General features: G+C 49.0%; 1 protein-coding gene across 1 annotated transcript; it reads right to left on the reverse strand.

The window, feature by feature from the left end:
• Nucleotides 1–5,749: 5,749 nt before the first annotated feature.
• Nucleotides 5,750–14,203, reverse strand: BAG2 (BAG cochaperone 2). Its single transcript, XM_087775486.1, has 3 exons — nucleotides 13,890–14,203; nucleotides 7,640–7,749; nucleotides 5,750–6,619 (listed from the first exon to the last, which is right to left on the reverse strand). The coding sequence occupies exons 1-3, from the start codon at nucleotides 14,045–14,047 to the stop codon at nucleotides 6,219–6,221; spliced, it is 669 nt and encodes a 222-aa protein (XP_087631612.1). The 5' UTR covers nucleotides 14,048–14,203; the 3' UTR covers nucleotides 5,750–6,218.
• Between the last annotated feature and the right edge of the window lie 1,167 nt (nucleotides 14,204–15,370).

Consider the following 15,370-nt stretch of genomic DNA (forward strand, 5'->3'; position numbering starts at 1 on the left):
CAGTGAGTTTTAATTTCATTCCCACCTTAAATCTAAAGTGGCTCTTTCTTTGTTGTGACTTTGCAGTGCTTGTTCTCCAATACGACTGAGGTGGAGACTGTCCAAATTAGCATTTTTCTGGAAGTGCTCTGCATGTACGCTGCTTGAAAATTTAATTTTCATCCTGCTGGGCTTAGTGTGTAGAGGTAAACCAGATGACTTGCATATTGCAGGATTCCTTAGGTATTCTCTTCAGTGGGAGTAACTTTCACCTTTTGGATGAAGAGACATGCCTAAACATTTAGCACTCGCGTAGTCCTTTGTGAGTAACTTTTATTATCAACATCGCTTCATTCTCCACTCAAAGTGTTCTCATTAAAATAGCGTATGTTTCAGTTACCAAAACCTACAGGTGCAGAGCTGGTAATAAAAATGCCCTTCTCTGTGCATCTGTGTGGTGGAGGAGGATGTAGCGCTCTGTTACAGCCGTGGCAGATGGGCATCCTGCGTCAGGAGCAACAGATATTCCTACCACAAGGCACGAAGTTTTGTTCTGTGGGACTAAGCTAATGGCACTCCTGTTTTATCTGTTGATATCTCTTGAATAGCTCCTTGGATGTATTCTCTGAATCTTGCCAAAATTCTTTGCTTTCAGCTGATAATGCTACCACTAGTAGAAGACTTCAGTAGTTGTTAACGTCTTAGTGAAACAGGCATTCACTGAAGAGTATGACACTAAAGCATCTGTCGCTCCCGCCTTGTATCCATTCAGTGAATGGGTGTTCTCCCAGTAAATGGGGCATCGTTTGATGCAAAGCAGTAATGCTAGGGATGTATTTCTGACTGGAAATAACAAATCTCAAAGTTGTGAGGCTGATCACACTAAGACTTTTGAGCTTGTGTGTGTGTGTGGTTAATGAAAAAAAAAAATTAAATATTCCAATTAAGACAATTTTGGAGCTTTCTTATTTTCAGTGTTTCTTAAGGCAGTGCTTTCCTTTTTGAGTCAAAATGCCTGAATTCCCATGCTGTCAGTCTGATTTCCTGTTTAATTTTTTTATGCTTCGGTAAAATTTGTCTTTTAAATTTTTTTCCTCTCCATTATTGGCCTATAGCATATCTGACACGTAGTTTTCCTTTGCATCACTTCTGTAATGTACGTTATACTCAAGGGAATTGAGCAGCTGAACACGTTGTACTGCCTGGCGGTCATGCAGGGGTCCATGGCTAATACTCGGTGAACGTGCACTTTGAACCCGTTAATTCATCTATTCAAGTTGATAGCTACCAGTTAATAATAGAATTAATTATTTGCACTGCGGAACCCCCTTGTGGGAGTCCAGTCATACAGCAAACTAACAAACGTGCTTTTTGGATTCCAGTGACGGTACCTAAGCCCCTACCGCTTTTCTAAGCGTAACCGCAGACCTCTGGCTGGCGTTGCAGAACCTGAACGGTAGTTGTACGTAAGCCAGAGAGCAAGCATGGCCCAGCAAGCTCGGTCTTACCATCTTGTTGTAGGAGGCAACAGCTGTGCTATCTTCTTTTTAATGCTCAAACAGTATTGACAGAAGAAACTACTTCTCTCTGTTAAATATGGCATCCAAACAGGTAGTCAAGATTACAGAAGAAAAAAATGCAGCACTGTTTAGATCTGAGATGAAAGGTGCTATAAGAGAATAAGAGAAACTTTCAAACAGGTCCGTGTTCCATGAGTCACCTCCAAGCCAGGTGAGGCCTGGTACTGAACTAGACTCATTCTCGGGTTTCTAGTAGTAGGGGAATACTGATAAATAATTTGTGGAGCGAGTGAGCTTTCTTCTCTTACTGGGATAAACGTGGGTCAGCAGAACCGACTAAAGTTGGTCAAAAAAAAGTAGAAATTAATCTGGACCAGGAGAAATACCGCTCTCGGTGCAAGGGTAAAGGTGCATCGTTACTACTAAATGACTTAATCTTATGTGCAAGTTCACGTGACTCTGAATGGTTAAAGCAGACAATGTACATAACTGTTTTTATCACCAGCGTGATCTCAAGTAAAAGTAAAGAAAAAAAAAAGTGAACGTAACTTCCAGTAAATCCTCAAGTGGAAAAATAAATGTTTAAAACTGAATATTCTGTGTATGCTGTTCCTGTAAAATCCCTACGAGTCAATTCTGCTCTCTTGTAAGTGCCGTGAGTTGTGTCATGCAACGTAAACATGTTTATTTCGTTACTGTTTGATCTGATACAGGTCACGACTTTTGTGGTTATATTCAATTGTCGGTGTATTAAATCACAAAAAAAAAAAAAAAAAAGTGGTATGACCCTGTAGCTGTGCAAGCTGAGTGTGCTCCAGGAACTCGTGCGCCTGATCCCAGTCCGTGTGGTGCAGACAGTTGGGATCTGAGGCAGCACGCACGGGTGCTCTCAAAGGAACAAGCGTGGGCACCCCAGTCTAACAGAGACGCTGTTTCTGAGCTCTTGCCTCCGATTGCTCCGCCGCCCAGTTGAAATACAAAATACGGATTCTGTTTGGCTCTTTCTGGTCATTTTCTTTTCCATGCTTGGCCTGGCTAATACTGTGACGAGGTTTAAGTGAATGTTTGTAGGCATTGGAAGTGGCATTAAAATATTACTAATGTATCAAAGATGCCTGATGCATTTTCTGAAAAGAAACAGGGAAACAGTCACTAGGGGCTGTTTGTTTGTTTGTTTGTTTTAGTGAAACACAACTGGCAGCAGCTGGGTCTGCCTCTTGACCCAGGCATCTCGGGAATCCGGGCGGTAATATCCTCCTGCTTCCTCTTGCGTGCAGTTTTGCACACAGGAAAACAATTTGCTTGCTTAACACCCCAGTAAGGATTAATTAGCGATGTTTTAGGCAAGAAAAAAATCGTGAAATGTGAGAAAACTCTCATTTCTATGGTCATGTATTTTTAGGTTGGGGAAGTGCTTAACTTAATTGTATTAAGTGAAGACCTTGAGAAAATGGATGCTCTGCAGGCGGGGGTTTGTCTGTACGGTGCCGCCGCCTCGGGTTCCGCTACGGGAGGCTGGTGGCCGGTTAACGTGGCTGCTGCCGCTGGCCTCCAAGGTGACCACTGCAAACACCTGGGTACCTTCTGGCATCGCTGGGAAGATGTTTCATGCTCGCGGATGTCCCATTTCCAAGGCTGGCTTGTGCTGAGAAGCGGAACGCAGCCTTGTTTTATTGCTCAGGAGATCACGGGACCAAAGGTTTTTCACTGGTTTTTCTTGCGCTTTCTGTGTCCCAGCTGCCTCGTGGCTGCTGAGCCTCGCCTACTGCGTGCTGGGTTTTGACAACAGAGCAATGAAAGTGAAAAACTTTAATCTGTTTTGCTGATCCCCATCATATGATCGTGCCCCTGTACTCGGCACTGGTGAGGCTGCACCTCGAGTACTGTGTTCAGTTTTGGGCCCCTCACTACAAGAAGGCCATCGAGGTGCTGGAGCGTGTCCAAAGAAGGGCAACGAAGCTGGTGAAGGGTCTCGAGCACAAGTCTTATGAGGAGCGGCTGAGGGAGCTGGGGTTGTTTAGTCTGGAGAAGAGGAGGCTGAGGGGAGACCTTATCGCTCTCTACAACTACCTGAAAGGAGGCTGTAGCGAGGTGGGGGTCGGTCTCTTCTCCCTAGTAACGAGTGATAGGATGAGAGGAAACAGCCTCAAGCTGCACCAGGGGAGGTTCAGGTTAGATATTAGGAAAAACTTCTTCACTGAAAGGGTGGTCAAGCACTGGACCAGGCTGCCCAGGGAAGTGGTTGAGTCTCCATCCCTGGAGGTATTTAAAAGATGGGTAGATGTGGTGCTTAGGGACATGGTATAGTGGTGGACTTGGCAGTGCTGGGTTAATGGTTGGACTCGATGACCTTAAGGGTCTTTTCCTACCTTAACGATTCTGTGATTGTATGTGTATGACGCCAACTATGTCCAGCTCTTTTGAGTTACTTCAAGGGTAAGATATGTTTAAGATAGCCAGCATGAAGCTACAGTAAAAATAAAAAGTATCTTTTGCTGCGTCTTACAGGTGTGACTGAGTAAAAGAAACGTTAAGGACAGTATCACTGGTTTGAAAATTAGATTGTTCAAATCTCTGGGATCTTTAATGGATGCAGCATGTCAGCATGCGACCTGAAAGCATAGGAGAGGGTGGGGGCGGCTGTGCGGCAGAGCCCTGTGGGTCAGATGGCACAGGATTTAGGGAAGTGGAAGGCAAACAGAAGAAAGAATTTTAAAAATAAACCGGTAACTTAGGTCAAAATAAGTCAAATATACACTGGCAGCTCATCGGTAGATAGGGAGGTTGTGAATGTTTCATTTTGTCCTTGAGAACAAAACCACTTGTACTGGTACAAGTGCTATAAAAAAATAAAAATGTTTTTAGCTATTGGTACAATGAAGAGGATTTAAAAAAAGGAAAACAAATAAAACCCCTTAACATTCTTGGCCTGGATAACCTTATAGTGGCCTTAAGAAACAAACAAATGTCGAAGGAATATTCTAAGCATCCATGAGCTGTGTTCAACCTAACTAATTCACAGCATGATTTCTGAGAACAACCCGTGCTGTCTGTTGTTGGCGAGGGGGTTGATGTGAAATAGCCAGAAGCTTTACCTCGTTTATGTTAAAGTTTACAGGGATCTGAAACATATGAAAATAAATGAGCTATTTTTAAAGTCGAGTTACAGAATTAATCTCATCAGGTTCTTAGGGACTTTTCACAATCTCAAAGCTGAAAATTTGTTTGGGAAGCCCCCCTGAAGTGCCGGTCCTGTGAATAAAATGCAGTGACGGCAACCTCGTAGCAGTGACGGCAACCTCGCAGCCGCCGCAGCTGCCAAGGAGCGCGGGGTCCCCCAGCGGCGCGCTCGCGCGCGTGGAAGGCGTTTAAAGCCCTGGAGCCACAGAGCTTCGGCTGCGCGGGAGGAGCCGGCCGTGAAGAGCTCCCACCTTGGGCCGGTGCTGCGGGAGCGGCCGGGGGATGCTCAGGCCACAGCTCAAGGCAGCCCGCTCCCACTGAGGAAGCTGCGGGCAGTGGCGGTGCGTCCAGCTCCCTCTCGCCAAGCTCGCAGCTCCGCTTTAACCTGCGCCAGGCTCTGAGCCCAGAAGCCCGGGGCAGGGCTGAGCCGCAGAGCCCCACGCTGCTCTCAGGAGAGTGCTGCCCTGTGGTGAAGTACCGCAAGGCTGGCGGGCAATGGAAGGGTGCAAAATTCCAGGCTTACCCTAAAATCTGCAACTTTTGCCCCCCAGCTGGTGAATCAGTGTGGCAATGATGAGCAGAAATTATGGGGGGTGGGAGGGTGGAAGGAAAAAACAAAACAAAACTAAAGCAGCCCTCCCCCAAAAGTAGGTAATGTTAAATTTAAAAAGTGTAGTGTTGTCCTACGCAAGAAACAGCTATGGTATCTGCTAGCTGAGAATTCAGCCATTTTGCTCTGTTGAGTCACAGATACTAATGCAAAACCAGTCTGCAGTATAGTAGCTGAACAATACCATTCCCCTTTATATTATCTTTAAAAAAACCCACCCAGCAGCCTCAGCATGCAGATCGGTGGTGGGAGGCAGGATGGGCCACGGGGCAGGCGGGGAACAGCGCGTCGCCAGAGCTGGCACTCGTTTCTAGCCTCGGCTGCGACCTGGCTGGAGGTGTTGCTTTTCACGTCCTCAGTTACCAACCGGAGGTAGCTGTCTGTCTCCTGAAAGTATGGTCATCTACTTAGGAATAGTGCCGAATCATTCACGTTACAAATGGCAAGGAGCAGGCCAGTGTGGTGGTTATGAAAATACCATATACAGTTTATTAATGGTTTTGATTTATTGCCATGATTTGTCTTTTTTCCCCAAAAGTCTGGTTCGCACCCTATGTATACAGCAGAGAAAAGCTGAAATCTCATTATACAACAAAATGACTTTAGTTTAAAAAACAACCCAGGAGAACGGAGGAAAAGCTAGAGTTTGGCGGTTTCTGACAGTTCAGCAGAAGCACAATTACAGTTTGCAATAGAGCGGTATCAACTCTACAGGAGAACTCCGGAGAGCATTCTTTATTGCCAAAAGAAAATGCCGATGCTACCAAAACCCATTAAAGGCTCGCACCTCGCAATCAAAGATACTTTGGTGCGTGTGCATGCGTATATACGCGCGTGCTTGTACAGAGAATTTTTTTTCTTAGCTTCTGTGTGCTTTTTATGGAGGTTTGCTCATCCTGTGATTTGCCAGAAGCAGCCGGGGGGATGGTTTAATCCTGTTTGCTGTTGCAAGACTGTCGAACAGATGATTTCTGGTGCTCCAACAACATGATGGACTTTTCGGAATTTTCTAAGTTTCTGAGCAGAGTCTCTAGCCGCCTTTTGATTTTCTTCTGATCCTCAATGGCACATCCGATTACCACAGACTGAAATTTCTGATCGATGGGTCCCGCTGGCACGTCGGATGTGCACGCGCCGTAGAGCGACATTAAGCGGATTTTGGCGTCTTCCAAATCGTCTAGGAGTTTATTGACAATTTCATCGATCATCTTCGTGGCGTGCAGTAGGGACTCCTGCTGCTGGGCGTTTCGGATGGTTTCTACAGAAACCTCCACAGTGAGGGTTCGGCCCATCAGACGATTAGCAGTCAAATTAAGTTCTTCTCTCTCACCTAAATCAAAACCAATAAAATATTCTAGGTTACAGGCGAATACTTTCCTGATGCAAGTAACATCACCAAGACAATCAAACTGCTACAACTTTGCAATAAACAAGGTTGTTTTTTTAAGTGACAATGGACAAGATTTCCAGGGGCCAGAAAGGAGTTGTTTGCATTTGCCTAAGCCCTACTGATTTCGCAGAAGCTCGCGTCTTCTGATTTGAGATGAGGCATTAAGCTCTACTGAAAACGTAAGCAGTGCTTTTCCGCTGCTGCCCCGGTGCTTGCAGTGCCACATTACGGCAAAGCAGACAGTATTATCAGGAAACATTACTGATTAGCAGAAGAGGCGCACTGAGGACCTTCTGTGCCACCGCCAGGGAGAGATTCAGACAGCACCCCAGGCGGCCATAAAGAGAAAACAGATTTCTGGCTACCAGATGCAATTAGGGGCCATGAAAAAAATGGTTTTCTGTTTTCTGAAAACTCAGTATTTTCCTAAAGTATGGACATAGCATATCTGACATGCAGGCTCTTGAAGAGCCAATAAACCAGCAATTTAAAGCACCTAATATAAAACAGAGATTTAGGGAATATAAAGTCATATATCACACAACCACACCGATCTTGATCATCAGGTTCTTGCAGGCTGTACACTTCACAGTGCTCAAGCCTGCCCAGGAGTCAAAGCCATTGAAGTGCTGGGTTTTCAACTATATTTAATCATCATCATTATGATCAACTTCCCTCCCTCAGCTGAGCTATATTTTGAAAATAAATCAGTGAACCGAGTACGGGCTTTCACATACACAGCGGTGCCATTCCCGGCAGACCGTCCAGCGGAACAGGACGTGAATTTACGGCGCCAAGGAAAAGGGGATCCCAGGGTAAGGGATGGCCCCTCAGGAGCCGTAGCTGGCTCCGGCGCCCGTGCCATTACCAGCAGCACGCAGGCAAACGGAGCTGCTCCCTAAGGCACGGGCTGTCCTGACTTGAGGTCAGTTGGGAGGGTATGGCAAAGCAGCTTCTCACCTTCGCTGATGTGCCTCATGTCCTGGCTGTTCTGTATATTGTGGATCATTTCTAGCAGGATTTCTTTCTCCTGTTCCATAGCAGATGCTGCGTCACGGAAAGCCTCTACCCTGAACATGGTTGAACCAAACAAAATGTTTAGATAATAAAATAGCTGTTCACATATAGAGCTGCCAAGAACTGTTTCTTTAAACTTCAGCTTCAGAAGTACAGTCAGTTCTTAATTATCCATGAGCCAGGCTCTCTGATTTCATGACCTTCTCCCATACCTTAACTTCACTTTTCAAGACTCGATATGATTTTAAAAAACAAACAAATGGGGGAAAAAAAAAAAAAACACAACAAACCAAAAACCAGTAATTTGATCAGACTTAAATCTTTTATTTTACTGGCAGTGCTGTTCTGTCCTCCGCAGTCAGTCTGGATATCCAGAGCCTGCCGGTACTACAGCCCCGTAGCAGAAGTGCTGTAGCTCATTGGCAATTATTAACAACTGCTTAGCTAGAAGAGAAACGGACCGAGTCCCCATCGGGGAGCTTGGAGGTGAAGGCGGCAGCTGCAGGGATGGAGGCAGCACGGGGGCCTGCTTTCCCCGCCACCCCCGGGCCAGCAGCGCAGAACCCCACAAAGCAACAAATGCTCTGGAAAAACGCAACCACCGCCTTGCAGCCCAACGACCCCTTTCACGAGGGGGAAAAAACGCGTGAGAGGGACAAAGCTCCCACACTTTTATTAACGTGACAAGGGCTTCCCCCTGCGTGGCATGCCTCGGTCGCTGGGAGGAGACGCTGGACCGCCTGCCCTCACGGTGACTGGTGTTTCTCCCCTGCAGTGATGCTTGCTGCGATTCACACCAGGAGGAAGCTTCTATGGGAGCAGCTCCTATTTCTGGGCTTGCAGGGAAGCACGAAACCGGGTTTCTCCCGAAACAGGACCCCCTGCTCCTGTTCACTGTGCTGAAACCCACATGTGATGCAGTGGGGGTGAGGGGAAAGCCCATCAGAAACTGCTCTCCCTGGTAACTGTTGGGTCTCGGTAAGCTGCGTGGTTGTGTGCCCACAGTCTGCCCTCCTCCTGGTGGCATAAGGTACAGGCCCGTCTGGCCGCGGGCGATGGGGAAATGCCGTCCTAGAAATCTGAGTCTAGTTCCTTAATTCACATCTTATTCCCCGGCATGGTTTTAGGGTAGAGGGTTTTTGCATTCAGCCCAGTCATCTGGAAGAGCACATCTGGGGACAGGAGGGAAACATCCCCCTCGTCTGGCTTTGCCCTGGAGGCCTGAGGGTAGGGGTTCATAGAGGACTTGCCAAGCTGCACCTGGCTGCAAGAGTTGTGGCAAAAAACATCAACTCTGCATTCCCAGACCCCACAGAAAAGCAGAGTATCACGTGAACCTGCCTGACGGTTTCAGGTGCTTACAGCGCGCAGCTCAGGAGGTCTGGCTGCTGTAAGCAGCACGGGAATCCATCTATCCTGAAATGTTTATTAAACCTGGCCAGAACCGGGGAAACAAACCAAAACACTGTTCAGTCTCTTGGATGCTCTGTGCTCTTCAGCGTTACTGGATGCAGCCCCGAGACGGTGGTGGCTCATCACCGGCTTCTGTAGATAAGGGCTTGGCTGATGAGACAGGTATGGAGCTGCTGCTCCTTCCCCAAAGGCTGGCCGAGGGCAGGTTACTTTGGGAAAAGAGCAGCAAGAGAAAAGAGGGCAAAAAAAGGCAGAATGGGAGCATCTGAGGATATAAACAGTCACAATTCACATGCAGCCTGCTCATGAAATGGTTCTGTTTTACTAAATATTTAGCCTAATTTAGTCAGTGAAAGCACAAGCTTCGGGCCTCGCCTTTAATGTTCATTCTGAGGAGGAGTGGGAAAAGTTAATGCAATGCAAATTATTGCCGAGAGCAAATACTTTTAATTATTATTTTGGACTGGTTAGTAAGAGCAATGAGGCAGGTGGAGTCATTTCATACTTCAGATGTCTGCACTTTATAATTTAGGAAGTCTAGCAATATTTTCATAAATGCCTCACCATGCCTTTTTTAAAAAAACCTAGATTTTCACAATTTAAAAAATGCATTGTGGTCGCTGGAAAGCTTAAAATTAAAACTTGGAAGTGTAGAATGTCAATTTTAATAATGTTTTTAAATCAGATTCAGTATATCATTGTACTGACTTAAAAACCAAAGGTCTGCCTTCAGCAGGTGGATCAATCCGTGATTTCCACAGGCTTTGCTGGGTCTTATGAAGAATGTGGAAAAACTGCATTGCAGAGGTGCATCCTGAGTTGGTGCAGTTCTAAAAAGAGCGCCTAAAACATCGCTCCTTCCAAAAGCCAGCTACTGGTATGTGAGGCAGGACCCAAAAGCCAAATGATCAGAATTAATGATTGTATACTGAAAAAAACCCTATAATTTACCAATTAGAACTTTGATTGACGTTATTTTATAGAAAGTCATATAACCAAATCTTGAGAACTATTTTACTTGCAATAATTGCTTCTTGGGAATTATTTTAACCACTTTTTCAACTGCAATACAGAGTGCCACACAACTAAAATCCACTGGGATTGTAATTTTAGTGTATGTGCTTCCATAAACGGCAGTCAAGATGAGCGCCCACCCCAGCACCGCGTAACGGCACGTGAAGGAGGCGCGGCAGCTCCTGCCGCCGGGGCAGAAGGACAGGGAAGCAGCATGTCAGGACTCCCCCACCCCTCTGCAATCCCTTCTAAAAATGTCCGTCTTGACCAATTAAGAGCAGCATGACGGGATTAAATAACCCTAAAAAATAAACTCCTCAGCTTTCAGAGACCTCTCGAGGGCAGGGCGGAGGGACAGTGTGATAACACAGCATACTGGCAGCAAAGGCAGCGCCTCAGCAGCCAGCCAGCGGGAGTGACACGCTCGAACAGAAGATGAGGGGGAAAATGGCCTGAGAAAGGCAAGACAGTGGAGTGGAGGAAAGGGCCAGCTGCTAGGGGCCGGGAGGTCAAGGCAACGGGGTAGAATCGTTTCAGAACAGCACTCTAGGGGAAAAAAAAACCAACAAGGAAACCACTCACACCAGCCTCAGGAAAATAAATAGTGCTCCAGAGAAGATGCTGGGGACTTTATCAAGGTGAGACACCCACCACAGCCTCACCCTGTTTCGCTGCCCCGGCTTGTACCGAGGCCAGAGCCCAGGAGAGACCCCGGCGCCGGCAGGGCTGCGCACCTTTCTCACCTTACTCGCTGCAGGAGTGTCAGGTTTACATCTCGCCGTCACCTCTCCTAACTTCTTTCCTAAAATGTGCTTTAACTTCCTAGGCTTGTGTAAATCTTTACTTTCTTGGGGTGGGGAAAAAAAAAAAAAAAAGGAGATTGGAAGAGATAAACCTCTAGCAGAGGTGACTGCTGTGGAAAAGGGTGGAAACACAATCCAAGTCTCAAAAACTCAACCAACCAAAGAACAGAAGGCAAAGAAAAGAGAACACAAGACTCATATTTATGCCCAATTATCAATTATCTCGATGCAGCAGCATGGTCTTTTTCTAACAGATTAAAACTTACAATCATATTTTTACTTGGAGTGTATTTGTCGCTTTGAACATCAACTAAATATTCCATCCATTACCTAAGACTAAAAAAAACATTCCTTCCTTCTGATTTTTCCCAGTCCGAGCGCAATTAGCCGTGCAGTGCCTTTCTTTCCTACATACCATTTACATGAGCAGAGCATTCCCCCGAGGAACAGGTGGACCAGCCTGCGCTTTTGTTTCCAGATGAGCAACTCGATACCCGCTTTCTTAGGACAGCTGCAGTAACTCCGTCCTTTAAACTACTGACTGACTGCAATAGCACACCATTAAAGCTTGCGCGCTGGAGGTGCAGATAAGTTTTCAAAGGAAATAAGAAACATCTGAAGGCAGTGCAGCTTTTTTCCTGAAACGGAGCTGAGCACGCTGGATGGAGGCAAAGGGTTTCACCCCAGCATCCTCAGCTGCTTAAACAGAATTTCTGTTCTCAGGTGAGGGGTCCCACGAGCATACAAATGAATGGTAGGGGAATACAGTTGTTCCGATGGAGAACAGGAGAAAAAGCGCAAAAAATTAAGATTAAAAAAAAGCAAGAGTCTGACTTATCTTGTGTGTCATTACACCTAGGACTGTGTGTTCACATAACACAACCACCAGAACACGGTGACTCATAAACAGAGACTCTGGTCCCGCTTCCAGCTGCTCCCAAGATGTCTTGGCCTTCGCCAGCAGCCAGGGCAACACGAAGGTCCAAGCCCTGACAGGGACAAACGTGCCACCTGCCCCCCTCACTGCCCCTGCCGAATTAACCCCCCTTTCCTGCTTGCTTTCCCTACAGAAGAGTCCCTCCGCAAATGCCTAGCAGGGAGGTACGAAAATACCCCATTCCTGTCGGAAAAGCAGCTCTCACAGTGGAAGGGAGAAAAGGGAAGGCTGTTCAAACCAGAGCATTTCTGAAGGGACGAGGTTTGCCTCGCGTTCGGCCAACCTTAAGCAACTTGAGAACTGAGGATTGTCGAGGGGTTTAATTAAAGGCTGTGGTTTACTTTGACAAATTTTCCCTTATTATATTTACAAGCAACATCTCGAGGGTCTATAGCTAAACTAAACCGGCTGGAGAAGGAAGAAGCGTGGAAGCTCTTCCTCCTGTCATTCAAATTACTTTGAAATGACGCACGTTGGTTAGTTGTGCATGGGAAAAAAAGTAAGACTTGCGTGACTTCAGTCAAAGTAGCTTGACTCTTTTATCGTAACTGTTACTACGCCTGTTTGAAAGACCCACAGCAAACCGGAAAGTTTAATTTGGGGTTTAATTTCCGGTTAACCAAACTGTCTGCTTTGTTTCAGAGTCGCTCAGCAAATTTAAAACACATTTTTGCATATTCTGACGCTCATTTTGTGATTATATATTCATGCGCTAGACCTGGATGTGAGCAGCGAGACTTGTTTGCAGACAGTGATTTTGTTTAGTCAAATTCAGAGAAGTCTGCGAAGGACTTCAAGGAGATTTAATCAAGCTAAGTGAAAGGCTAATATAATAGCACATAAAGTCCACTCCTGAATAATGCAAAGTAATGCAGGCAGAAAGGGGAAAACGCAACTCCTGTATCCCACAGAGCACTTTTAATTACAGGAAAGTCCTAGAAACATTCTGGGTGGTTCTGTGAAAGCCGCTGATCAATATGCAGCTGTAATGAAGGAAAGGGCGTGTTGAAACACTACCGGCAGGAGGTGAATCAGTGGTACACCCACGGCACCCTGCGCATCCATCCACCTCCGAAAGGACACTGTGTAATTAGAGAGAGCCGAGAGGACGAGGAAGATGATCAAAGGCAAGGAATTGTCTCTCATGCGGCCGAACTGGGAAAAAAGTCACATGGGCTTATTGGGGGAACGTCAAGGAGCAGGAGGAGACGGGGCGCGTCTTGGCGCAACGATGAAATACGCAGCATATTCGCAATTACTATGGAAAAATACACCTCAGCTGCAGACCGTGACGCTATTCCCATTTTAGTTACACGAGCCGTTACAGTTCAGAGGGGAGGTGGGCATAACCGCGGGTGACCAGGTGCCCGCTGCTGACGCGTCGGTGCGGGGGAGCTTCGGGAGGCGCGAGGCCTCACGCGCTGGCGCTCAGCACGGCGGCTTCGAGGCCTGCGAGGGCCCCCGACGGCCCAGCGCCACCGCGGCTTCCATCCTCGGATCTCCTCCACCGCCCCACGCGCCGCCCGCCCGACGGCCGGGGCCCGGGGCTGCGGGGCCACCGCCTCGCTGCTGCCCCGGCCCCGCAGGCGACCCGCGGTCCCCGCCTGCCAGGGGCTCCCCAAACCCTGGGGAGACAAATCCGTAAAAGCCCTTCGCGCCTTCCCTGAAAAAACGCCTGTTTTCACACAGTCACGTACAAATTCCGATTTTCCCGTACTTCCAGGCCACGCTACTTCACCTGAGAGCAGCAACTGCCATTTTCACACTTGCCCCCCCCGCCCCCGATGAAGGGGGACCCCTTCTCCCCCGGTCACCTCAGGAAGCCTCACCCCAGCGTCGCTCCCCTCCCCTCCCGGCGGGGGAAGGCCCCGCGCCCGCCGCCGGGCCGCTGTGAGGAGCCACCGGCTCGGGGCGAGGCGGCTCCCCGCGCCCCGCAGCGCCCGGCCGCGGTCCCCCCCCCGCCACCCTCCGCCCGCCCGGGCCCGGCCCTGCCCGGCCGCCGCCTCCTCCTCCTCCTCCTCCTCACCTGAGCTCCAGCTGGTCCAGGTTCTCAAGCAGGCGGCTCGAGCGGTCCGCCATGGAGGTGGAGCGGTAGAAGCGGCCCCGGAGCTGCCCGCCGGACTGCTGCTGCTGCTGCTGCTGCGCCCCCTCGTTGGCCTTGGCGCTGATCTTCGCCTGAGCCATAGCACCCGCCTGCTGCCGGCGGCGGATCCCGGCTGAGGCCGCTCCCTCCCCGCGTCCCGCAGGCGGCGGCGGCGGCCGAATGCCGGCACCTCGCTCATGGCCAAAGAAGGAACCCGCCCCGCCGCCTGCCCCCGCGGCCACCCCGCCTCCGCGCCGGGCCGCGGCCCCGCGGGCGACGCCTCACGCAGCGCGGCGGGCCGGGCCGCCTCGCCCGGCCTGGCCTGGCCCGGTGCCCCCGGCCGGCTGCGGGGCGGCCCAGCGGGACAGCCCCGCCGGCGGGACGAGGCAGCGCTCCCCCTGCAGCAGAAGCATGGATTGCGGCAGGCGGAATTCCTGGGCGAGCCGGGGGCGCGGGTGACACGGGGGGGGGCGGTTTAAGCCCGCCGGGGGACGAGTGGCTCCTGTGGTCACCGACACCTCAGCGTCACCCCCTCTCCCGGCCCGCAGGTGCCCGAGAGCGGTGCCCAGCCGCCACGCACCCCGGCCCCGGGCGGCCGTGGGGCACCTCTGCTTCTCCCCGAGGACTCTGGGGCACGGGGGGACCCCCAACCGCCCTGGCCCCTTTGTGACAAAAGGAGCAAAACCTGGGCCAGCCCCAAGCAGCATGACCTCTGTTTCCTGCTAACCCAGCAGCTAAGGGAGGAGCAGTGAGGGTTTCAGGATCTAGAGTAGCCTCCTTCGAGATGGTGGCTGTTCATATGAGCATTTGCCTTCCAGAGCTGTTCTATAGAGTTAGGTCATTAGCTTGCTCTTTCATTAAAGAAAGTAAGAAACACCACCACCGCCACCCAACTGTTTTTATCAAAAAAGTGAGCTACACAGCTGAAGCTTCTGAAAACGCAAGAAATGGGAGGAAGAAAACCAGAAACGCTTTAAAAATCCAGAAGCCTGTTTGAAGGGAGAGACAAGTTGGAGGAAAGTAAACCAGAGACAGGCCTCAGTGTAAGCAGAGCCTGAACAGCATAACTAAAACCAAGATATTTGAGATAGTGCCACCGATGGCACAGCTTTCTGGTGCCAGCTGCAAGAGCCCCCTGACTCCCCGCAAAAGAGAAGCCGTTCTGCCAACCCTTCTTGGCCAAGATAACACGAAAAAGCTTACTGGGAATAAAATTGTTCAATGTTCTCTCGCTATGCCAAAAAGAAAAAAAGGTATCTATCTATTTCATGGTAGCCAAGGTAGTGGATCTACATTGAGTAATGACTTATTCCGAGATCGTATTTAACTTGGCTGTACAGAACGGCACCTTCTCTCTCGCAAGCACCCACCCTACCAACGTAGCAAACGACTCGCACAGAAATCTCTTGTACTTCAGGTTCCCG

Source organism: Nipponia nippon, unplaced genomic scaffold (genome assembly GCF_047370975.1).
Source record: "Nipponia nippon isolate SJK-2023a ecotype South Korea unplaced genomic scaffold, ASM4737097v1 scaffold_4, whole genome shotgun sequence".
In the NCBI taxonomy this organism is placed as follows: domain Eukaryota; kingdom Metazoa; phylum Chordata; class Aves; order Pelecaniformes; family Threskiornithidae; genus Nipponia; species Nipponia nippon.